This window comes from Odocoileus virginianus, chromosome 4, assembly GCF_023699985.2.
Source record: "Odocoileus virginianus isolate 20LAN1187 ecotype Illinois chromosome 4, Ovbor_1.2, whole genome shotgun sequence".
NCBI lineage: Eukaryota > Metazoa > Chordata > Mammalia > Artiodactyla > Cervidae > Odocoileus > Odocoileus virginianus.
In genome coordinates, this window is record NC_069677.1 from 73,194,902 (window position 1) to 73,221,519 (window position 26,618).

The 26,618-nt window shown below is 39.1% G+C and overlaps 1 protein-coding gene and 1 pseudogene across 1 annotated transcript in view; one reads left to right on the forward strand and one right to left on the reverse strand.

The window, feature by feature from the left end:
- RYK (receptor like tyrosine kinase) overlaps window positions 1-25,838 on the forward strand; it is a 106,825-nt gene extending 80,987 nt beyond the window's left edge. The window contains 2 exon segments of the mRNA XM_070466723.1: window positions 23,101-23,237; window positions 24,720-25,838. Coding sequence (XP_070322824.1) covers window positions 23,101-23,237; window positions 24,720-24,831 — 249 coding nt within the window. The 3' untranslated portion in view covers window positions 24,832-25,838.
- On the reverse strand, window positions 3,752-6,206 carry LOC110125919 (geranylgeranyl transferase type-1 subunit beta pseudogene; annotated as a pseudogene).
- Window positions 25,839-26,618: the final 780 nt, after the last annotated feature.

The window sequence follows — 26,618 nt, forward strand, 5'->3', positions numbered from 1 at the left end:
ATGCAAAGAAATAGAGGAAAACAACAGAATGGGAAAGACTAGAGATCTCGTCAAGAAAATTAGAGATACCAAGGGAACATTTCATGCAAAGATGGGCTCAATAAAGGACAGAAATGGTATGGACCTAACAGGAGCAGAAGATACTAAGAAGAGGTGGCAAGAATACACAGAAGAACTGTACAAAAAAGATCTTCACGACCCAGTTAATCACGATGGTGTGATCACTCAGCTAGAGCCAGACATTCTGGAATGTGAAGTCAAGTGGGCCTTAGGAAGCATCACTGCAAACAATACTAGCGGAGGTGATGGAATTCCAGTTGAGCTATTTCAAATCCTAAAAGATGATGCTGTGAAAGTGCTGCACTCAGTATGTCAGCAAATTTGGAAAACTCAGCAGTGGCCACAGGACTGGAAAAGGTCAGTTTTCATTCCAATCCCGAAGAAAGGAAATGCCAAAGAATGCTCATACTACCGCACTATTACACTTATCTCACACACTAGTAAAGTAATTTTCAAAATTCTCCAAGCCAGGCTTCAACAATACATGAACTGTGAACTTCCAGATGTTCAAGCTGGTTTTAGAAAAGGCAGAGGAACCAGAGATCAAATTGCCAACATCCGCTGGATCATCGAAAAAGCAAGAGAGTTCCAGAGAAACATCTGTTTTTGCTTTATTGACTATGCCAAAGCCTTTGACTGTGTGGATCACAATAAACTGTGGAAAATTCTGAAAGAGATGGGAATACTGGACCACCTGACCTGCCTCTTGAAAAACCTGTATGCAGGCAAGGAAGCAAAAGTTAGAACTGGACATGGAACACCAGATTGGTTCCAAATAGGAAAAGGAGTACATCAAGGCTGTATATTGTCACCCTGCTTATTTAACTTATATGCAGAGTACATCATGAGAAACGCTGGGCTGGAGGAAGCACAAGCTGGAATCAAGATTGCCGGGAGAAATATCAATAACCTCAGATATGCAGATGACACCATCCTTATGGCAGAAAGTGAAGAGGAACTAAAGAGCCTCTTGATGAAAGTGAAAAAGTTGGCTTAAAGCTCAGCATTCAGAAAACTAAGATCATGGCATCTGGTCCCATCACCTCATGGCAAATAGATGGGGAAACAGTGGAAACAGTGCCTGACTTTATTTTGGGGGGCTCCAAAATCACTGCAGATGGTGACTGCAGCCATGAAATTAAAAGACGCTTACTCCGTGGAAGGAAAGTTATGACTAACCTAGATAGCATATTAAAAAGCAGAGATATTACTTTGCTGACAAAGGTCGATCTAGTCAAGGATGTGGTTTTTCCAACGGTCATGTATGGATGTGCGAGTTGAACTGTGAAGAAAGCTGAGCACCGAAGAATTGATGCTTTTGAACTGTGGTGTTGGAGAAGACTCTTGAGAGGCCCTTGGACTTCAAGGAGATCCAACCAGTCCATCCTAAAGGAGATCAGTCCTGGGTGTTCATTGGAAGGACTGATGCTGAAGCTGAAGCTCCAATACTTTGTCCACCTGATGCGGAGAGCTGACTCATTTGAAAAGACCCTGATGCTGGGAAAGATTGAGGGCAGAAGGAAAAGGGGACGACAGAGGATGAGATGCTTAGATGGCATCACTGACTCGATGGACATGGGTTTGGGGGGACTTTGGGAGTTGGTGATGGACAGGGAGGCCTGGTGTGCTGTGGTTCGTGGGGTCACAAAGAGTCGGACATGACTGAGCGACTGAACTGAACTGAGAATAGATATTTTCCTTAAGAGATCTTGTGAACATCTCTTTCCTTTCCTGCCTTATCCTTATCATTCTATTTAATATTCCCTTCAAATGGCCCCATTGTTCTGATGGAGCAATGTCAAAGCATCTGATACCATGGAGGAAAATACCGTATGTAGCAGACATATGTGATGGCTTGGTAGGCATCCAAGGACAGATTATGGTAGAATTGTCTCTTTTCAGTCATGTGTGACACTCTGTGCCCAAAGATTGCTGATTTTGAAGTTGAGTTAACAGCACGTACTAAATTTGATACCTGTTGCAGTCAGTGTGTATTTTTTGTCATTGCATTTTATATACAGCCATTGTACACTTGGGGACATTTTTTTTTAACTGTAGTAGAATAATATTGCCACAATATAAAATACTGTGGCATAAATATAAAGATGATTAAGATTTTTAGGTGCTAGTTTACACTGAAGAGTTACTAAGAAGACCCCTTTAAAGCTTACTTGTGTAAATTTATTAATCAGATCCCTGCCTCTGTCCTTTGCCTCTCTCTGTTCAATATGCCACCACTGTGCCTCCAGTAAAGCTTTTTTATTTTTTGTTTTCTTTTAACAGTGATGGATGTGATTTACTGATAAACTGATTACTAGTAAAAGTAAGCTTTATACTAACTTCCTTACAATTCAGTTAGGTCATAGAATGAAGAAAACAAAGCAAAGCAAAGCACATCCCCAGTCCTTAACCCCTAAATGTTACATTTCCTTCCAGCTTACCTGAAAATACAAATATATGAATGACTGTGTATGGAGCTGTACCACTAAATTTACTTGAATGGCGTTATTTTTTTTCCTACTTAAATGTTTACTTATTTAATTAGAAAAAATTAAAGAACCATCAATTTGAAATTACAGCAGTTAACACAAAGGGCAACAAACTAAAAAAAAAAAAAAAATCAAATGGCTAAAAATAACTCAAGTTATAAGAGTACAATTTACAGTATCATTTATCTCAGTAAAAGAAACAAAACCACTAAATGTCTTTCCTTCTAGATAAGACTTTTCTCTGCAGAAAGGCAAAAAAAGCAATGAATAATTTGCAATTATAATCAAATATAACTGTTATTTACCCCAGCAGCATCTAAAATACAAGAACCACACAGCACAAAAATCTCCTTTTAGAAAATTATTGTATTAGTTAAGCTGTTTATTCTTGCTGTGAAGTTAGTTTCATTTGTGTAGGCCACAAAAGTTTAATTGGCACATTTTACTTAAGAATAAGACAAAGTAAGTCATTGTTCTTTTTAAAAATTACGGGATCATCCATTTTCAAATAACAATCCCAGATACTTTGTTCATTAAATAAGCGTTCTACCGTAAGCAGTCAAGCTTTTTAAATGATCGCTAAGTATTCACCTGAAGTTTATCAATGCTGTGTAAACTGTTAACTTCTTTTGAAGATTTGTGTACATTTTATAATATGATACAGTTTTGTACTGAAGAATTTTTTTAAAAAGATAACCTACAGTGCCATATAGTTAATTTGCCTCACAGAACTTAGAGATACAGTATAAACATTTAAGAACCACAGCAGAGTCCACTGTGGTTCAAAGTTGAATGGAGATTTTCTTGACCTATTACAGAGGTTACTGGCTCAAGACCATATTCCAGAGTGACATCAGCACAAGATTCTGTTGTAAGACTACTTCTTTAAAAAAGAGCACACTTGGTTATGTTGCTGTTACTTGGTCACTAAGTCATGTCCAACTCTTCTGTGACCCTTTGGACTGTTGCCCACCAGGCTCCTCTGTCCATGGGATTTCCCAGGCAAGAATACTGGAGTGGGTTATCGTTTCCTTGTCCAACAGATCTGCCCAACCTGGGCACTGAAAGGGCATCTCCTGCAGTGGCAGGTGGATTCCTTACCACTGAGCCACCAGGGAAACTCTCCACTTGGTTATCCGTGGCTTTTAGCCTTGAGCTACAGATATGCTGCAGATCCTTCCCACCCTCCCAATCAAAGTTAGTCATGTGGAAATGGGTAGATTCTCTGACCACTGTTAAGACAGTCCTTGGTTTTCTAGCTCTGATGGAGATCCCAAAAGTGCTCAGAAGTCCGTGTGCTTACATTAGACCAGGATGAACTTTATGAATGCCACTTTCCTCCATTAGTGACAGGCCACAGATTCCAAAATGTACATGCAAAGCATCTAAATGACTATCTGGCCACTTGACAAATCCTCCTATGAGTCAATCTTGAGTTGATGAGATGTAATTTTTGTTTACCTCAGTTACTATATTGGAAATTTATAGTTGCTCCCACCCAAAAGAAATAATAGGTATCTTTTGGCTTATTAGGTCTTTCATGATAACCATTTTGTTGTCTCATTATACACCACCTCTTCATCCTGTTCAGTGCTATTTCTGAAAAAACTTCTTCTAGTTTACCCATCAGGCACAGTGATGCAATGCCACAAAAAGTTGACCCTCCATGAGATTTAAGTCCAGCTCCCTGTGTGAACTCGTTGCATAGGACATACTTCCAGTATAGTTGATGGCTTTTTTCATATCCATGCCAGACCAGTTGTTGAGTATATGGCAATTACAAGAAGCACAGTTAAGTTCAGTCACTCAGTTGTGTCCGATACTTTGTGACCCCATGGACTACAGCACACCAGGCCTCCCTGTCCATCACCATCTCCTGGAGTTTGCTCAAACTCAAGTCCATCAAGTCAGTGATGCCATCCAACCATCTCATCCTCTTATTGTCTCCTTCTTCTCCTGCCTTCAGTCTTTCCCAGCATCAGAGTCTTTTCTGGTAAGTCAGTTCTTCGTATCAGGTCGCCAAAGTAATGGGGCTTTAGCTTCAGCATAAGTTCTTCCAATGAATATTCAGGATTGATCTCCTTTAGGATTGACTGATTTGATCTCCTTGCAGTCCAAGAGACTTGCAAGAGCCTTCTCCAACATCACAGTCCAAAAGCATCAATGCTTTGATACTCAACTTTCTTTATAGTCCAACTCTCAGATCTGTATATAACTACTGGAAAACCCATACCTTTGACTACACAGACCTTTGTCAGCAAAGAAATGTCTCTGCTTTTCAATATACTGTCTAGGTTTGTCATACCTTTTCTTCCAAAGAGCAAGTGTCTTTTAATTTCATGGCTGCAGTCACCATCTGCAGTGATTTTGGAGCCCAAGAAAATAAAGTGTGTCACTGTTTCCATTGTTTCCCCATCTATTTGCCATGAAGTGATGGGACCAGATGGCATGATTTTAGTTTTTTGAATGTTGAGTTTTAAGCCAGGTTTTTCACTCTCCTCTTTCATTTTCATCAGAAACTTTTTAGTTCCTCTTCACTTTCTGCCATTAGCATGGCATCATCTGCATATCTGAGGTTATTGATATTTCTTCCAGCAATCTTGATTCCAGCTATTGCTTCATTCAGCCTGGCATTTCGCATGGTATACTCTGCATATAAGTTAAATAAGCAGGATGACAATATTCAGCCTTGATGTACTCCTTTTACAATTTTGAACCAGTCCATTGTTCTATGTCTGGTTCTAACTGTTGCTTCTTGACCTGCATACAGATTTCTCAGGAGGCAGGTAAGGTGGTCTGGTATTCCCTTCTCTTTAATAATTTTCCACACAGTTTGTGGTGATCCACACAGTCAAAGGCTTTGGTGTAGTCAGTGAAGCAGATGTAGATGGTTTTTCTGGAACTCTCTTGCTTTTTCTATGATCCAGTAGATGTTGGCAATTTGATATCTGGTTCCTCTGCCTTTTCTAAATCCAGCTTGAACACCTGGAAGTTCTCAGTTCACGTATTGTTGAAGCCTGGGTATACAAATTACATGACATTTTTACTGCCTTCAGGTATGCATTAAAAACTTTCATCTTTTAGCTGAAGGGTTCTCTCACCTGCGAAGCAAGCGTCTTTCTTTACTTGGCTTAAGTCAATCTCCAAGAATAACTAGGAATGAAAGGTCAGTGTAGGTCATTGCCATGTGGCCACTATCATAAGGGTGAACTGTTCAAGGATTCTTTGGTGGATTGAATGAATACCCAAGTATGAAGAGCCTCAGAAACCATAGTGATTTAGATTTGATCTGTCTTCTGTGGGGAAGACCTGCAGGGAGTAAATCCAGTCAGTTATGTCATCGCTGTTTGCCGCATCCGAGGAGGCCGGCATTTCGAGCTTGGAGAGCGCACAAGTGCCACAGCCACTTGCCCAGCCCAGCCCTGCACCTGACCTTGTGGGGCGGGGGCGGCCAGTCTGCCAGGCGTGGAGACAGTTCCAGGTCGGGGGCTGCGCAGCCCCCCGAGGGTGCTGCCCGGCCCCACAGCGCCTTTCCCCAGGACCAGCCTGAGTTGCACACTCACTGTGGTCACCACTTACCTCCTGCAGGCAGCGCTGGCAGAACTGCACGTGTTGATCCCACAGGAGATCCAGCCGCTCATCCTCCGAGGCTGCCATGCTGCTGCCAGTCAAGTTTTTTTAAAGTAACGTAATTCTATAGATACATGTTTCAGCTGTGGTTAGTTGGAAAGGGGTTGAAAATATGTGTCTGAAAAATTATACTTGGTAGAATATTATAGCTTCAAAAATTAAATATTCAAAAAGGGGTATATATTAATAAAACCTAAACCTTGAATACAGCATAGTGTTAGTTTTAGAAATTTGTGAAAATTGCTTAGTTAATGTCGGTGAAAATTGAGTTAACTCAGGCCTCCACTTCAAGGAATGTTACTTCGTGATATTTTGATCTTCAGAGTGAATTCTTAAAGGAACTGGTAAAGAGAGATCCAAACTCCTTCCCCGTGGTTTTCAGAACTTCCTGTCCCTTATCTTCCTGTTTTATCTATTGTTGTTCAGTCCCCCAGTTGTGTCCCACTCTTTGTAACCCCATGGACTGCAGCACGCCAGGCTTCCCTGTCCTTCTCTGTCTCCCAGAGTTTGTTCAAACTTATGTCCATTGAGTTGGTGATGCCATCCAACCATCTCATCCTCTGTTGTCCCCTTCTCCTCCTGCCCTCAGTCTTCCCCAGCATCAGGGCCTTTGCCAGTGAGTCTGATCTTTGCATCAGGTGGCCACAGTATTGAAGTTTCAGCTTCAGCATCAGTCCTTCCAGTGAATATTCAGGGTTGATCTTTTTTAGGATTGACTGGTTTGATCTCGTTGCTGTCCAAGGGACTCTCAAACATCTTCTCCAGCACCACAATTTGAAAGCATCAATTTTTCAGCACTCAGCCTTCTTTATGGTCCAGCTCTCACATCTGTACGTGACTACTAGAAAAACCATAGCTTTGACTATGTGCACCTTAGTTGGCAAAACGATATCTCTGTTTTTAAATATGCTGTTTAGATTTGTTGTACTTTTTCTTCCCAGGAGCAGGCGTGTTTTAATTTCTTGGCTGCAGTCACCATCCACAGAGATTTGGAGCCCAAGAAAGTAAAGTGGGTCACTGTTTCTATTTTTTTCCCCATCTGTTTGCCATGAGATGATGGGACCAGAGGCCGTGATCTTCATTTTTTGAATGTTAAGTTTTAAGCCAACTTTTCCACTCTGCTCTTTCACCCTTATCCAGAGGCTCTTTAGTTCCTCTTCACTTTCTGCCAGTAGGGTGCTGTCATCTGCATATCTGAAGGTGAAGGTGAAAGTTGCTCACTCATGTGTGACCCCATGGTCTGTAGCCTGCCTGTCTCCTCTGTCCGTGGAATTCTCCAGGCCAGAATTCTAGAGTTGGTAGCCATTCCCTTCTCCAGGGGACCTTCCCGATCCAGGGATGGAACCCAGGTCTCCCACATCACAGGTGAATTCCTTCCTCTTTACCATATGAGCCACCAGGGAAGCCCATCACATCTGAGGTTATTGATATTTCTCCCGGCAGTCTTGTTTCCAGCTTGTGATTCATCTAGCCTGGCATTTCTCATGATGTATTCTGCATATAAGTTAAATAAGCAGGGTGACAGTATATAGCCTGATGTACTCCTTTCCCAACACGGAACCAGTCTGTTGTTCCATGTTTGGTTCTAACTGTTGCTTCTTGACTTGCATACAGGTTTCTCCAGAGGAAGGTAAGGTGGTTTGGTATTCCCATCTTTGTTGAATTTTTCCACAGTTTTTTGTGATCCACACAAAGTTGTTAGCATAGTCAATGAAGCAGAAGTAGATATTTTTCTGGAATTCCCTTGTTTTTTCTATGATCCAGCAGATGTTGACAATTTGATTGCTGGTTCCTCTACCTTTTCTAAATCCAGCTTGTACATCTGGAGGGTCTCAGTTCATGTACTGATGAAGCTTGGCTTGAGTGATTTTGAGCATTACCTTGCTAGCCTGTGAAATGTGCCCTATAATGTGGAAGTTTGAACATTCTTTGACATTGTCCTTCTTTGGGATTGGAGTGAAAACAGCTTTTCCAGGTTGTCACTGCTGAGTTTTCCAAATCTGCTGGCATATTAATCTTTGTACAGTACTTCCATTATTCTTTCCATCTCTTCTGCTTCTATTAAGTCTTTACTGTTGCTGTCCTTTATTGTGCCTATCTTTGGATGAAATGTTCCTTTGATATTTCCAATTTTCTTGAAGAGATCTGTTGTTTTCCTCTATTTCTTTGCATTGTTCACTGAAGAAGGCCTTCTTGTCTCTCCTTGCTATTCTCTGGAACTCTGCATTTAGTTGTGTATACCTTACCCTTTCTCCCTTGCTTTCAATTCTCTCCTTTCTTCAGCTATTTGTAAATCCTCCTTTGGAAGGCTTTCCAAATTTGGAAAACCCAGCAGTGACCACAGGACTGAAAAGGTCAATCCTCATCCCAGTTCCCAAGAAGGTCAGTACTAAAGAATGTTTAAACCTCCAGACAGTTTCACTTATCTCCCATGTTAGTAAGGTTATGCTCAAAATGCTGCATGCTAGGCTTCAGCATTATGTGAACTGAGCACTTTCAGATGTCCAAGTTGGGTTTAGATAAGGCAGAGGAACCAGATATCAAGATTGCCTACATTGGCTGGATCATAGAGAAAGCAAGGGCATTCCTGAATAGCATCTACTTCTTGTTTCATCGACTATGCTAAAAGCCTTTGACTGACTGGATCATAGCATAAGTGTAGAAAACTCCTTTAAAGAGATTGGAATACCAGATCATCTTACCTTTCTCCTGAGAAACCTGTATGCCAGACAAGAAGCAACATTTAGAACCTTGTATGGAACAACTGACTGGTTCAGGATTGAGAAAGGAGTACAGGGCTGTTTATTGTCGCCCTGTTTATTTAACTTATACATAGGGCACATCATGAGAAATGCCAGACTGGATGAGTTACAAGCTGGAATCAAGTTTGCCAGGAGAAATACCAACAACCTCAGATATACCGATTCTAATGGTAGAAAGCAAAGAGGATCTGAAGAGCCTCCTGATGAAAGTGAAAGAGGAGAGTGAAAGAGCTGGCTTAAACCTCAATATTAAAAATCTAAAATCACGGCATCCAGTCCCATCACTTCATGGCAAATAGAAGGGTTAAGAGGCAGAAGCAGTGACAGATTTCCTCTTCTTGGGCTTTAAAATAACTGCATATGGTGACTGAAGTGAAGTTCAGTTGTTCAGTCGTGTCTGACTCTTTGCGACCCCATGGACTGTAGCCTGTCAGGTTCCTCTGTCCATGGGATTTTCCAGGCAAGAATACTGGAGTGGGTTGCCATTTCCTTCTCCAGGGGATCTTTTCAACCCAGGGATCAAACCCGGGTCTCCCACATATGAGTGTAGTCATGAAATTAGACGATGACTGATTCTTGGCAGGAAAGCTATGACAAGCCTAGACAGTGTGTTAAAAAGCAAAGACAGCACTTTGCCGACAACATCCATATAGTCAAGGCTCTGGTCTTTCTGGTAGTCATGTATAATTGTGAGAACTGGACCATAAAGAAGGCTAAGCACCGAAGAATTAATGCTTTCAAACTGTGGTGCGGGAGAAGACTCTTGAGAGTCCCTTGAACTGCAAGGAGATCAAATCAGTCAATCCTAAAGGAAATCAGCCTTGAATATTCATTAGAAGGACTGAGGGTGAAGCTGAAGCTCCAGTACTTTGGCCACCTGATGCAAAGAGCTGACTCATTGGAAAAGACCCTGATGCTGGGAAAGATTGAAGGCAGAAGTACAAGAGGGCGACAGTGGATGGGATGGCTGGATGGCATCACCAATGCAGTGGACATGAACTTGGACAAACTCCAGGAGATGATGAAGGACAAGGAAGCCTGGCATGCTGCAGTCTATGGGGTCACAAAGAGTCAGACATGACTTGGCAGCTGAACAACATTCACTTTATCTACTTGTTGACTAAGCTTTGAGAATTCTTATCTTCCAAAGAATTTGTCCATTTCATCTGAGTGTCTAAACTTATTGAGAAAAAGTTGTTCATAATATTCTCTTACTACTTAACACCTGTAAGGACCTTTAATGATATCACCTTTCTCATTCATTATATTGTTAATTTATAACATTTATTTCCTTTAATCTGGCAAAAGATTTATCATTAATGAAATTCTCAGAGTTAAGAATTGTTTTCACTGATTTTTCTGTTTCATGTTTCATTGACTTCCATCTAGTCTCCATTATTTCCTTTCACCTACTTACTTGGGGTTTAATTTGTTCTTGTTCTAGTTTCTTAAGTGAAAATGAAAGTCACTAATTTAAGACTTTTCTTCTTTTCTAATATTGATGTTTAATAGTATACATGCAGCATCCCACAAATTTTGAAATGTGTATTTATTTTCATTCAATTCTAAGTATTCTAATTTTCCTTTTGATTACTTCTTTGACACATGAGCTATTTGGATGACATGTATTATTTAGTTTATAAATATTTGAGGATTTTCTAATTTGTTTTTTATTTCTAAATTTAATTCCATTGTGTTCACAAAACCCTACTTTGCATGAATTAAATCCTTTAAATTTATTGACTTTATCATGGTTAAAAATATGGTCCACCTTAGTAAATATTCCATGTGTACCTGAAAATACACATTCTGTTGTTGTTGGATAGAATGTTCTATAATTGTTAGTTAGATCAAGATGGTTGATACTGTCTTCCAAATCTATATCCTTACTGATTTTCTATTTTATCAATTATTGCAAAAAGGGCATGGGAATATGTTCAATGATCTTTTTAAAGGATTTAAGCAATGAAAAAAAAAAGTTGTACATATTTACCCATGCAGTTACCATGTCTGGTACTCTGTTCCTCTGTTAGAGCCATATTTCCATTTGACATCGTTGGTTCCTACCAGAGTTCCTTTACCTTTCTTATAGTGTGTATCTGCTTGTGATAAATTCTTTCAGCTTTTTTATTTCTGGAGAAGTCTTTATTCCTCCTTCATTTTTTAAAATATATTTTAGCTGGGTATTTTTCATATAGTAGATGTTGAAGATGTTTAAAGATGTTGCTTCACTGTCTTCCCCCTTGAATGGCTTCCAGTGAGCAAGTATCATGGTTCCTCTGTATGTTAACATTCTTTTTTCTGGCAGCTTTTAAGATTTTCTCTTTATCACTAGTTTTGAACAATTTGGTTATATTCCGTAAATTTCTTCATGCTTATAGTGTTTGAGCTTTGTTGAGCTCTTAGATCTGTTGCTTTATAATTTTAATCAAATTTGGAAACATTTCAGTTGCTATTTCTTCATCAGTCTGTCCACTGTCCCCTGCCCCATATCTCCACTGCATGTTTTTGAGGACCCCAGTTACAAATATATTCAGCAACCTGAAGTTGTCCCACAGGTCAGTGAGAGATCCTTTAAGAATTTTCCATATATTCTCTCTCCTATCTCTTGCTCTACCCCCATCTCAGTTGAGGTATACCTCCTCCTATGCCAAACTGTGCCTTTACCTGGACTTCTGGACCCATTCACATATCATTGCTTAGACCTCTCTTCCAGTAATCATATGTCCAGTTTCTTTGTCCCTATTGCTTCTTTGCCTAAAAACCAAACAAACTCAATAAAAGAAAACACAGTTAAACCTCTCTTGCTCTTAGACCAGCCCATTAAGGTACAATCCTTCCACTCGTCCTCATAACTGAACTTCTTCAAACTGTAATCTACTTACTGTCTCCACTTTCTCATCTCCCACAGGGCCATGACAATCGTATCTATCTTTATTGATTTACTAAACCTACTTGTTTAATAAAAGCCCCCAATGATTTCTTCATCCTTTCTGACCACTGCAGGTGTGTTTAGAGACTAGAATCTTCTTGAAATTATTTCCTTCCTTGGTTTCTGAGACATAGCATTCTCTCGATTCTCTTCTTACTTTTCTGCTTTATTTCTCTGTTCATCTTTACTTTCTCACTAACTAAAAGTAAACATTCCCTATGTTCTCTTGGCTTTCTTCTCTTTTTATTTGCTTCTTTATACCTCTGAGAACCATAAGCTCTCTGTTTATTCAGTCACCACTTTCATGAAGCTGATGTCCAATTTATAATATCCTGCTTCTGTGTCTTTCTAGAAGTCCAGACCTACGCTTCACCCATCAGTATCTTGAACTCAACATGCCCCATAGCAAATCAGTCATGTTTTCCTCCAAAACTAGACAGTCTATTTGTTGTCCTCAATTGTGTTGCATCTTCACAGTGCAAAGATTATACTGACATTTTCAGAAACATGGACCCTGGGTACAAAAGCGCAGTAGATATCTATGCAATGTATCTAATAGTTAAGAGGGACACCTTAGGCCACAAAGGTCAGTTAATAAATCATTTACTCATAAATAACAACTGTAGTCAAGGGAGCAGATGGGACCTCTGAAGGGAAGTCTATGGGAGTGAGACAAAGAGAAATACAAAGATTCAACATGGAAATAGAAGGTAGAAGAGGACAGTGTGAGGCCCTCTGAGATCCTTTTATATAGTCAGCTATGCAGCTCTCCAAGAGTAAGACTAACACTGCTGGGTGTGAGTGATCTTAAAATAAATGCCCCAAAAGGCACATGCCCATGTGTGTGCACAAACACATGTTATCAACTTCAATTCTGTAAATATGGAACACCTACTAAAGGAAAATAAGTAAGACAGAGTTCCCCCACTGCCATTGTAGGTGACAGAATTCCAGCAGAGCTACTTAAAATCCTAAAAGATGGTAATCTGAATACCCCATATCTATTTGAAAGTTGAATTTTTTCTTTTTTGGCCACGCCATGTGGCTTGCACTGTCTTAAACCTAGGCTCTTGACAGTGAAAGCTCAAGAGCCCTACACACCGGATTGCCAGGGAATTTCCCCAAAATTTAATTTTTAGTTAAAAGCCTGCCCCAAAAGAAAACTTTAGGTGTGTATTAAACTGGGGCACTGGTGAATGCCTTGAAACTTTTAAGGAAGAAATAATACAAATTCTATACAATTTCCTTCAGAAAGTTGAGAGAATACTTTCTATCAGTAATTCATTCTGGGGCTTCCCTTGTGGCTCAGCTGGTAAAGAATCCACCTGCATTGTGGGAGACCTGGGTTCGATCCCTGGGTTGGGAAGATCCCCTGGAGAAGGGAAAGGCTACCACTCCCGTATTCTGGCCTGGAGAATTCCATGGACTGTATAGTCCATGAGGTTACAAAGAGTTGGACACGACTGAGCGACTAACACTAATAACTCATTCTCTGACATCAGCAGTACCTTGAAACATCACCGAAGAAGACTACATATCATTATCATGGTCACAAATGTAAAAATTGAAAGTTTAGACTCCATAAATAAATTTTAAAATAGTAATATGACCACATAAACTTTATCCCAAGAATATAAGCTTTTTTATCGTTTGAAAAATCAAGCAGTGCAATATACTGTGTTAACATACTAAAAAAGAAAAACCACACGATCATCTCAGTAGATGCAGAAAATGTGTTAGAAAAAAACCCAAAATTCATTTCTAATAAAAATTCCTAGCAGTCTAGGAATAGACAAGGAAATTCCTCAATCTGGTAAAGCACATCTGTACAAAACAAAACACTATAGCTATTACTGTACTTAATGCTTAAAGGCTGAATTCGTCTTACCTAATAGCAGTAACAAGACAAGGACACCTACTCTCATAGTATTGTTCTCAAGGTTCTAGCTGGTGTACTGAGGCAAGAAAAGGAAGCAAAGGGCAAGAAAAGATTGGATAGAAAAAGTAACTTTATTTGTGGACAGTTTGACTGTCCATGAAGAAAATCGAGTAAATGAGTTTAGAAAAATTACAGAATATATGATTAGTGTTCAAAAATCAGTTGTATTTCTATATACTAATAAAAATCAGATATTAGAGGTTTTTGGGAAAAAAGCATAATGTATAAAATTCTTAGAAATATGACAAAAATAGGGGGAGACTTTTATGATGAACACTAGGAAACATTGTTGAGAGAAATTAGCACCCTGTATAAATGGAGTGCTGTACCTTGTTTTTTAGCCAGAAAACTCAATATTGAGATGTTCTCCAAGTTGATCTATAGATTCAACACATTTTCAAAGAAAATATTTGCAGACTTTAAATGTTTTCTCTAGAAGTTGATAAGATTAATATGAAAAGATAACTTTTTCACTTCACAAAACACTTTGAAAAAAGGACATTATGAGTTTGATTTCAAATTACAGTAATCAGAACAGTTCTGGTATTGGCACTAAGGTAGTTCAGTGGAGTAGAATAGACTGTCTAAAACTCGACCTACATATGTATGGACAGTTAATTTGCAACAGAAGTGCTAAGGCAAGTCAGTGGAGAAAGGATTATCTTTTAAGTAAATGATCCTGGAGCAACTGGATATCCAGCTACCAGGGAAAAAAAATGAACTTCAATTCATAACTTGTTCCGTGTACGACAGTTACCCCAAAGTAAATCACAGACCTAAGTGCATGACCTAAAACTATAAAACTCCTAGAAGAGAACAGTACAAGAAAATCTCTGGGGGCTTTGCATTAAGCAAACTACTTGGTGACACCAAGTAAAGATCTGTAAAAGAACAAATTAGACTTTATCAAAATTTGAAACTTGTTCTCTTTGAAATTGTGTTGAGAGACTGAGAAGACAAGTCACACTTAGAATATGTTTGCAAATCGTTTATCTGTGGTAAAGGACAAATTTGCAGAATATATAAACTCTCGAAATTCAATACAGGCATTCCCCACTTTTCAGAAGTTCACTTTATGTGACTTTGCTTTTACAAAAGACCTATGTTAGTATACTGATTTTCACAAACCAAGAGAAATCCAAAGAGGATTTTGGTTTTACAAAAAAATGGTAAAAAGCAAAAATAGCTTTCAAGTGTTTGTTTTGCCGCAGCGATTATAGAAGCATCTTTTACCGTAACCGCCCTAACCAAGAGTGGCCTTGCCAAGCTCCTTACCCAGGCACTACACTTAGCATATCAGCATCAAGCCACCATAGCTTTTAATTCTGTTTCCACAAACATCTGTGATTTATCTTGTGGACAAGATAAATCATGTGGACATCTGTGATTTATCTTGATTCATATTGTGCATGTGTTAGTAAACTGGTCCTAAAGTAATTACTGCCTCACTTTATACCATTTCAGTTTATAAACTGTTTCATAGGAATGCTCTACTTTCAGATAGCAGGGGAAACTTGTAATAAAAAAGCAACCCAAGGGACTTCCCTGGCAGTCCAGTGGCTAAGATTCTGTGCTTCCAATGCAGAGGTTTTGGGTTTGATCCCTGATTGGGGAACTAAGATCCCACATGCTGGGTGGAGGGCCAAATAAGTAAATATAAAAGGTTAAAAAAGCAACTCAATGTAAAAAAAAAAAGGCAAAATATCTAAACAGATGCTTCACTGGTAAAGATACATAGATGGCAAATAAGCTTATGAAAATATGATTAACATCATTAGTCATTAGGAAAATGCAAACTAAACCACAATGAAATACTATTAACACACCCGTTAACTGTGGCTAGAATTGAAGACCAAAGTGTTTGCAAGGATATGGAAAAATGGTAGCTGTCTTACACTGCTGATGGGAATGTAATATGATCCATTCACTTTGGAAGGCAGTTTGGCGATTACTGAGAAAGTTAAACATATACATACCACATCTAGTCATTTTGCTCCTAGGTAAATGTAAGCATGTGTCCTTACCAATACTTGTACATAGATGTCTACAGCAGCTTTGTTTTTGAAGCTAAACCAGGAAATAATCCAAATGTCTATCAACAGGTAAAAACTGCTTTATTCATATCCTATTCAACAGTGAAAAGTTGATACATGCTACATCATGAATGAATCTCAGAATTGTTATTCTGAGTGAAAGAAGCTGGGAAAGATGTACAGTTTAAATAATTCCACTTATGTAAAATTCTGTAGTCCCTGGGTCAGGAAGATCTCCTGGAGGAGGGCATGACAACCGACTCCAGTGTTCTTGCCTGAAGAATCCCATGGACAGAGGAGCCTGGCAGGCTACAATCCATAGGATTGCAAAGAGTTGGACACTACTAAAGCAGCTTAGCATGCATGCAACAGAAAATGCAAACTAATGTTAATGACAGAAAGCAGATTAATGGTTATTTGGAAATAGTAGGGGTGGTGGTGGAGAGGACTAGGGGAAAAGGATTAGAGCTGTAAGAATCTTTTGGAAGTGATGGATTTGTTTATTGTCTTGATTATGGGACTTGTTTCAGAGGTGTATATATGTGTGAGAATATATCAAATCAGTTTATTATATGTTGGCCATACTACAGTAAAAGTAAATAAAAACTGTCTTCTGTCTTTGCTGTCTGACCATCACTGCTAACTCATCTAAGGCTATTTCCTAAATTTGCAGGATAGGTGGGTCTAAATATCTGTTAAAAATGTTGACTTCCATGCCTTCACACTATTAAGATGGGACTGGGGAATCTATTTTTAACAAACACTCCAGGTGATTCTTCTTATTCCTCAAGTTTGGAAAACCCTTGTCCCAGATTAAATGAATTCTACTTTGGTCGTCTGAACCTATTTCCATATATGAAAAAAGGATGTTAAGTTTCTAGTGTTAACAGATTTTTTAGCCGTAGAACACTTGATGATGCTCTACTGTGGTCAGATGAGATCATTCAGAATTGGACAAAATTTTTTTCTCATCATATATAATATATTGAGATCAGCCTTGCATTATAAATACCTGAAGTAACAAAATGAAAATCTCTGAATAGTCCCAGCATTAGTGAACATTCCATCAAAGAGTAAAAAAGAATTTTATTTATATACCTGTTGACAAGTCACATCAGTGTGTTAGTGAACATCACATGTTGTTAGTGAAAAGAGGTATTTTATATCTTTTGTGTATTAAGCTATAAAAACACAAATTGGAGAAGAGGAGTAAGAGAAATAGAAGACCATTGTTACTCTCTACATGTTCCTTAAATGGACATAGCAGTGCATTTTACATAAAACTCTGGGAAAAACAGCCTGACTTTCTTACTGCCCCCTTTCCAACAACATCAAACAAGTGGAAATTATAGAATGTCTGTCTAAATTTAAAATAGTTCAGTTACCAGAAGACTTCAGAGAACAAGTTTTCCACAAATCATCCTTGTGCTATTTGGTCCTGATTTTTTTTTCTTTTTAAAGAGGGTTAGAGCCAACATGTAATTAATCACTTTTTTTGTTGTTGTTAGCTTCTAAGGAAATGAAACTGCAACTTTCCATTTGGCTTTATTGTTCTTTTTTGGTGTTTGTTAGTGCTACAGTTTGTAATACAAGAACCTCAGATGGTGCTTAGTGATAATGTGGACAAAACTGTGAAAGAAGTACTTTTTAAAAGTCAGCTTATATATGTTATACTGTTATGATACCTGTGCACACTCCAGGTCACAGATACCACCAGCATTACTGTCTTACAGTCAGAAGCTGTTAGAACTTCTCTTGTCAGCGGTTGGGGTTACTGAAGTGGCAGCATCAGTTCTTACCAATTCTCATTGTTTCTTCCTCCAAGATTGTTTGGATTGATTATTCCTTCCCCACAGCTGCTGCCCCAATGAGTGAATAACAGATCCGTCTCATCTTGTAAAAGCTCTGCTCCGTCTGTGTAGTGAACTACCTTCCCTGTGGAAATAGGACACTACTTTAAAAATTAATCATTGCATTGACTCAAGTTCAAGTTCAGTCGCTCAGTCGTGTCCGACTCTTTGTGACCCCATGAATTGCAGCACACCAGGCCTCCATGTCCATCCCAAACTCCTGGAGTTTACTCAGACTCATGCTCATTGAGTCGGTGATGCCATCCAGCCATCTCATCCTCTGTTGTCCCCTTCTCCTCCTGCCCCCAATCCCTCCCAGCATCAAGGTCTTTTCCAACGAGTCAACTCTTCACATAAGGTGGCCAAAGTATTGGAGTTTCAGCTTCAGCATCAGTCCTTCCAGTGAACACCCAGGACTTATCTCCTTTAGGATGGACTGGTTGGATCTCCTTGCAGTCCAATTACTATCATTATTAAGAGTTTATATAAAGGTTCAGTTCAGTTCAGTTTCTCAGTCGTGTCTGACTTTTTGCGACCCCATGAGCTGCAGCACACCAGGCCTCCCTGTCCATCACTAACTCCTGGAGTTCTCCCAAACCCATGTCCATTGAGTTCGGTGATGCCATCCAACCATCTCATCCTCTCTCGTCCCCTTTTCCTTCTGCCCTCAATCTTTCCCAGCATCAGGGTCTTTTCAAATGAGTCTACTCTTCGCATCAGGTGGCCAAAGTACTGGAGTTTCAACTTCAACATCAGTCCTTTCAGTGAACACCCAGGACTGATCTCCTTTCGGATGGACTGGTTGGATCTCCTTGCAGTCCAAGGGCCTCTCAAGAGTTTTCTCCAACACCACAGCTCAAAAGCATCAATTCTTTGGCACTCAGCTTTCTTTATAGTTCAACTCTCACATCCATACATGACCACTGGAAAAACCATAGCTTTGACTAGATGGACCTTTGTTGGCAAAGTAATGTCTCTGCTTTTTAACGTGCTGTCTAGGTTGGTCATAACTTTCCTTCCAAGAAGCAAGCGTCTTTTAATTTCATGGTTGCAATCACCATCTGCAGTGATTTTAGAGCCCAGAAAAAGAAAGTCAGCCATTGTTTCCACTGTTTCCCCATCTATTTGCCATATAAAGTTTAAAGGTAGACAAATACCTGTGTGTAAGCAGGCACTTTCTTTTAACTTTATTAATTTGAAGTCATTTTTCCATTTTTAAGCAGGATAGAATATTACTCTTAAACTGGTAAGTTTATGGAAATTTCAGTAGACTCTGTCTCTGGAGATTTTATAAACACAGGCCCATCTGCATCTGATCCTGTTCTCTTCCCTCCTCCCAAAGCATAGACCTCAAGGATGGCCATTGCTCTACCTAGTGCTAGCAATTAATGAAAAAGATATTAAGTTCCCAAAAGTTCAGTTCTTTGGTTTGGTTATTTAGGATAACTCTGGTCTAAAAAAGAATTGAGAAGTATTTCATCCTCCTCTGTTTCTGAAAGAGTTTGTATATGGTGGTGCTGTGGTTTTGGTTGTGTTCCCCCAAAAGATACATTGAAACTCTTAACCCCAGTACCTCAAAATGTGACTTTTTGGAATTGTTAAAGATATAATGTTGAAATGAGGTCATAATTAAGGTAAACCTTAATCCAGTATGACTGATGTCATTATAAGAAGAGACACTGGCCTGCACGGGGAGAATGATACGTGAAATAGAGGTGGAAATTGAAGTACTACAGGAACTTCAGGAACACAGGATTGCTGGCAAACCACCAGATGCAAGGAAGAGGCAAGGAAGGATTCGCCGCTGCAGGCTTCAGAGGGAAAATAGCCCTGCTGACACCCTAATTTTGGACTTCTAGCCTCCAGAGCTTTGAGATAAATACCATTGTTCAAGTCACCTGGTTTGTGGTTCTTTTTATGGCATCCCTAGCAAACAAATAATAGGCTTGTATTCTTTTCTTTCAAGCCTGATAGAACTCACCCAGTGAAATTGTTTGGATATTTCTTTGTTTGGAGTTTTCTTTGTGGAAACATTTTAAATTGTGAATTCAGTTTCTCTAAAAAACATGACTGAGCTATATAGATTTTCTTTTTTGTGTGTCTGTTTTGGCAATTGTGTATATCAAGGAATTTGTTCATTTCATCTAAGTTATTGAATTTATTGGCATAAAGTTGAGCTACTTGTGATATTTTTTTATGTCTTTAGGGCCTGTAATGATGTTTCCTTTTTTATTCTTCATTTTGGTTCTGTCTTTTTATCTTCTTTGATCAGTCTAGCTTAGGGTTTCCTCACTTGGGGGCAATTTTGTACCCTCTGTCTTGGGGGTTTGGGCATTTGGCAGTATCTGGAAGCATTTTCAGTTATCACTACTTGGGGCATCTAGTGGCTGAAGGCCAGGGATGCTGCTGAACTAAACATCCTGCCATGCACAAGGCAGCCTCTTGCAACAGAAATTCAGTCACTCCATAATGTCAGTAGAGCTGAGATTAAGAAACCTGTTCTAGGATTTACAGTGTACACATCCTGCTTTCAAATATTATGCCACTTCATATTTAATATAAGCAGCTTAACAGTACATTGTTTCACTCATCCCTACCCATCCTTTATGCTGTTCTGGACATACATTTTATTAGGTTGATGCAAAAATAATTGTGGTTTCGGACCGTGAGTTTTAAATCATTATAACTAGACTCAAACACATCTTTATTAATCAAAACAGGGAACATTACAATCAACACATTTTTGCCAATGAGAAATAAGTTTGTTTATTCCTGTAACGTAAAAATCCATTCTTTGGGATTCAACAAACTCTCAGGAAAGCCTTTTCTGCCTCCTGCTGGTTATGGAAGCATTTTCCCTGCAAAAAGTTGTAGAGATGCTTGAAGAAGTGGTAGTTGGTTGGTGAGAGGTCAGGTGAATATGGCAGATGAGGCAAAACTTCGTAGCCCAATTCGTTCAACTTTTGAAGCACTGATTGTGTGACGTGAGGTCTGGCATTGTCATGGAGAAGAATTGGGCCCTTTGTGTTGACCAGTGCCAGCAGCAGGCATTGCAGTTTTTGGTGCATCTCACTGATTTGCTGAGCATGCTTCTCAGATGTGATGGTTTTGCTGGGATTCAGAAAGCTGTAATGGATCAAACGGGCAGCAGACCGCCAAACAATGTCTGTGACCTTTTGGTGCAAGTTTGACTTTGGGAAGTGCTTTGGAGCTTCTTAGTCCAACCACTGAGTTGATCATAGCTGCTTATTGTATAAAACCCACTTTATATTGCCTGTCACAATCCAATCGAGAAATCGTTCATTGTTGCATAGAGAAAGAGAAGATGACACTTCAGAATGACAATTACTTTGATTTTCGGTCAGCTCATGAGGTACCCACTTACCAAGCTTTTCCACCTTTCCAGTTCACTTCAAATGCCAAATGACTGTAGAATGGTCCATGTTGAGTTCTTCAGCAGCTTCTCATGTAGTTGTAAGAGGATCAGCTTCCATGCTGGCTCTCAATTGGTCGTTGTCAACTGATGATGGCCGGCCACTACGCTTCTCATTTTCAAGCCTCTCATCTCCTTTGCAAAACTTCTTGAACCACTTCTGCACTGTGCATTTGTTAGCAGTTCCTGGGCCAATTGTATTGTTGATGTTGTGAGTTATCTCTGCCGCTTTACAACCCATTTTGAACTTGAATAAGAAAACTGCTCGAATTTGCTTTTTATCTAGCATCATTTCCCTGGTCTAAAATAAATATAAAACAGCAAGTAATAAGTCATTAGCAAATAACTAAATAAATGCACATTAAAATGATGTGTAACATAACCACATTTAACAGTATATTCCAGTATCAAATGGTAAATTTAAACAATGCAAAAACCGCAGTTACTTTTGCACTTCCTATTACTATTACTATTGCACAACCTAATACTTCGATTTATATTATAAACCCCACAGCACATGGGATTTTGCTTTAAACAGTCTATTAAGGAAATTTTTAAATGAGGAAAACATACCTAGTTCATATGTTTTCAGCATTCTTCATGCTTTGACTCGATCCAAATTCCCGTCGGTGTTTCTTCTTCTTTTTTTTTTTTTTAATTTATTTATTTGTTTTTTTTTTCTGTGGGTGTTTCTTCTTTCCACATGAAGAACTATTCTCATGTGTCTCACAGTGTAGGTCTGCCAGTGACATATTCTCTCAGCTTTTGTTTGAAAACCTGTATTTTGTCTTCCATGTTTCAAGTATATTTTTGCTTAGTATAGAATTCTTCATCGACAGTTTTAAAAATAAAAGATACCATTCTATTGTTTTCTTGTTTGTCTAGATTATAATAAGAAATAAAGCTATTGTTCACTAATACATTTTTAAAAAATCTGTATACTTTAGATAATTTTCTAGATTTTATTATTATTAAAAAAAAAGCTTAAAATTTAATGCATTGTGCTTAAATGTTTTAAACAGACCAGTTCTTGTGTTTTCCTCTCCTCTTTGTTCCTTTCCTTTTTTTCCCCCATCACTTATAAAAAGTGTATTTTGTGGCAAGTTATTTCTTTGAGCCTGTTTCCTCATCTGTAATATCAGGCTACCAATGATGCTTATAGGTTTGTTGTGAAGGAAAAATGAAAAAAATGAGAGAAAATGAAAAAAGAAAAAGTCTAGAACTTGAAGGGATTCATAAACATGATAGCACGGTACACAGATATCGTGCTCCTTACCCACCTTCAGCTCTCCTGACCTCAAGGCTCATACATGGTAGCAGACGAGTGGGTATTGTAGTCTGAGTCCTTTCCTGCCTCATGGCAGCAGCTGCATGTAGACATGTTCTTGCCAACCACATACTCCCCAGAAGCTGCAGTTAAACTGAGGAGCCCTGGTTGGACCATGACTAAGCACTGTTGCCACTGCTTATGATTTCTGCTCCTACCAATAGTTTACATGTTGATTTTAAATAAATCTGATCTTTTACTCAAGCAAGGTTGAAAGATGTTCTTTCAGGATTCTGAAATTTCCTGAATTTCTGTTAATTATTTGAAAATAGTAAAAATCCATGACATTGTATTTTACACAATTTACACTTTCCACTTCTCAACTATGCAGGCTAGCCATGGTATTTAAAGTAACACATTTAAATATTAGGAAAATTTTAGAAATAATTAACAGTTTTGAGTGGTGGGGCTTAAAATCAACAATAATTCTTTCCAGTGGCTCTAATTACTTTAAAATATACAATAATAATATTGATCTTAGAGGATGCATTCATTGAAGTGTCCTTTTCTGTCAACAAGAGAATCTAACTGGATATGTCAAGAGTTGATTGGTTTGGTATTTTTGATCCGTACCTGGCCACAAGTAGCAGCATTCTGACAACTATGTTAAATATCCCCTCATGGTGTTGCTTCTCTTCTCCTCAGTGGGCCTTTGGAGTGACGCTGTGGGAGCTCATGACCCTGGGCCAGACACCCTATGTGGACATCGACCCGTTTGAGATGGCCGCATACTTGAAAGATGGTTACCGAATAGCCCAGCCAATCAACTGCCCTGATGAACTGTAAGTTTCTTTCTGAGCTTGAAGACATGGATTTGATTCCATTTGCAATGATTGGATGAAAGAAATAAGAACAGGTGTCCATACTAATACAGAGACTACTCTTGTGAGAATCATGCCTCTTTGGGCTTGCGTTGTACTCCTGTGGAGAAACCATAAGCTTCCCTGAGGGCTTAGTGGTAAAGAATCCGTCTGCAATGCAGGAGATACGGGTTCAGTCCTTCGGTCAGGAAGAGGCGGAAATGGTGACCCACTCCAGTATTCTTGCCTGAAAAATCCCATAGACAGAGGAACCTGATGGGCTACAGTCGAAAGGGTCACAAAGAGTCGGACACAACTCAGTGAGCATGCACACAGAGCAACCACAAAGTCAGCCAGACTCATTCACTCTTGAATGCATTTGACATTAGGACTTTTTTGTCTCATATTTGTAATGATTAATCCAAGATACTCATTTGCATAGTGAGAAAATATTGAATACACTGTTATTCATTCAGTCACCCAGTTATGTCCAACTCTGCAATCCCATGGACTGCAGCATGCCAGATTGCTTTTTCCCCCGCCATCTCCCAAAGTTTGCCCAAGTTCATGTCCATTGCATTGGTGATGCCATCCCACCATCTCATCCTTTGACACCCTCTTCTGCTTCTATATAGAGCCCTTCTCTTTGCCATCTGGCCTTGCCAGCTGGTGTGTGAATTGAAGATGTTTTGGTCTAGTGAGTGGAATATCTCCTGTGTCCTGCTTTTACCACTAGCTAGTCTTCCCGTATAATGGGATCAGAGTGGGCAGGAGGCTCTTCAGGGTGATGGAGTGCACAGTGATTAAGTCTCAGTCCCAGAATGCCCTCAGGTTTTTATACTGTGGTGAGGGGGCAGCTTTGTACAGATCTTAACTACAGATCCAGGATTCTTACAGCATAGTTACAGCTTCCTCTTCCTCCCAAGTTTTTTCTCTCCCAACTTACATATAATTGACCCTTGAATAGTGTGGGTTTGAGCTCTGCAGGTCCACTTCCATGTAGATTTTTTTTTTCAGTGATAAACCAGTCTGTGGCTGGTTGAGTCTATGGATGTGGAGGAACTGGGGATATGAATGGCTGACTATAAGTTATATGCAGATTTTTGACTTTTGCAGAGGGTCATCTCCCCTCGCCCCGTGTTGGTCAAGAATCAACTGTACAGGATAATGCAGATTATTATTTTGACTGTTTTAAATAGTTACATAAAATCTTTACTTGCTGGTATGTTTTGACATGTTTCAGAATTGAAATCTACATGTAACATCCAGATAACTCATTTTTGCTCTGCAAAGAGATTGATTTTTAATATATCTTCCTCTCCACACCCACATTTAGACCAAAAACGTAGCTGGTATCACATTGATCAAAAGGTTAAGAGTAACATCTTGTGGAAAAACCCAAACAGACTTTTTGGCCAACCGGCATATCGTCAGTAGGCAAATTTTCTGGTTCTGTCACTGCAGGTTTGCTGTGATGGCTTGTTGCTGGGCCTTGGATCCGGAGGAGAGGCCCAAGTTCCAGCAGCTGGTCCAGTGCCTCACCGAGTTCCATGCAGCCCTGGGGGCCTACGTCTGACTCCGCTGTCACCGTCCCGCAGCGTCAGGAGGAGGGCGCCTGCCGGGCCTGCTTGGGGCCGGTCTCGGATGCCACATTACGTCACGCAGCACCACAGCAGCACATTCGTCTTCCAGAACACCGTGCCTTAGGAATGCTTTAGAATTTGAACTTTATAAGACAGACTTAATGATGTGGAATATTTTCTAGATATCACTTTTATTAGATTGAACTGAAAATGTGTAAATTTTTTGGCCAAAATTTTTTTTAAACATAGTTAACTTTGGACTAGGGTACATTGTTACAAAATAAATAAACCGTTTTTAAAATTGTTTAAATATGGATATTTGGAATAGCTATCTTAGTGCCAACTGCTTTTTATTTTTTTACTTCATCAATGTAGGTGATTCACCTTTAAAGTTTTTTGTTTGTTTTATTATCACCAGTCTTGGGAATGGTTTGTCTTCAAGATGCAGTACTTCTTCTTAGGGAAAGAAAAACAGAAAAAGTGTTGGTTTGCCTTGTACAGGAAAAGCTTATGTTGGAGGAAGAAAACTTGAAGAAAAGCTAGAGAGGAAAAAAGAAAAATACTTGGAATAGAAACTAGCCTTTCATGGAAAATTGTTTCTTTTTTTATTTTTTTAATGAAAAAGAGTTCTGCTTTCTTATTTAGGGGGAAGTAGGAACTGAGTTTGTTGAAACATCTTGAATTTGGCAGAACCTAGCATTTCTGAGAGCCAGGAGTGGACTTGGGGGCACGTCAACAGTAAACAATGGTGATTTTATTTATTTTTACTCTTTGGAAAGGGAGATAACAGAATTCCAGAAAGTGAAATCCTGTTTTTATAGTTAAGACTCCCTTTTCTTGCACCTAGAATAGTGCTATGCACAGAATGGGTGCTTGAGTTGTTGTGAGTTGAAAAATGTAAACAGGTAGATTTTGTGCTTATTTTCAAGGCTGACTTAAGTATAAAATGTTTTTAAAAAAAAAAAAACACTTGAAAAATTAAAAGATTTGTTTTATATTATGACAGTATTGAAAATATTCTTCATAATGAATGATTGTGTCTGGTAAGTCTTTGAACACACAACAGCTGGATACCGTGTTTTGTTTCGTGCATGTCTCACTTAGGCTCCCAAGCCCTAACACAAGTGCAGTTGACTCTACTCAGCCTCCAGGTTCTAATAAAAAGTTGAGATTATTATTACAGGACAGTGTTACAACACTAAAGCTTTTCTCCAGAGCCATTAAATTCAGGGTATATGTGTTTATGCTTGGCTATAGTTGGCCTAAGGCAGAGGTGAATGGGCCTCTTAAATGTTAATAGCTAGGCCTGCAGGTGCCTGCCTCTGCTCCCATCCTCACGAGAGAGCAGAGAGGGTACATAGCAGTTGAAGGTTTTTGCTGTTCTTTTTTTTTTTTTGCTTTTGCTCTTCTTAAAGGAGCTTTATGAATCAGCAGTTCATTTGGGAAAACAGCTCACATGGTACGTGCTCTGCTACAAGCAGCCAAGACCGTGGTCTTTCTGTGTGCTTCTTTTTAATACTGGTTCTTCAGTTTTATGAAATACTCAGCCCCCTGAAGCCAGCTCTTTTTAAAGCTCTTTGAACTTTGTAAGTCATAACCTGCAGTCTTAGAAGGCATTCAGTCAACAAATATTTATAGCATTTACTGTATATTATTATGCACATGAAGTGAGTGGTTAAGCTCTGGCATCACTTCTAACATTCAGTGCGTGTTTTTAAGTGTTCGGGACAGTATGTTGTTTAGATATCACAGTTCGGTACACAAGATCAGTTCAAAGAAA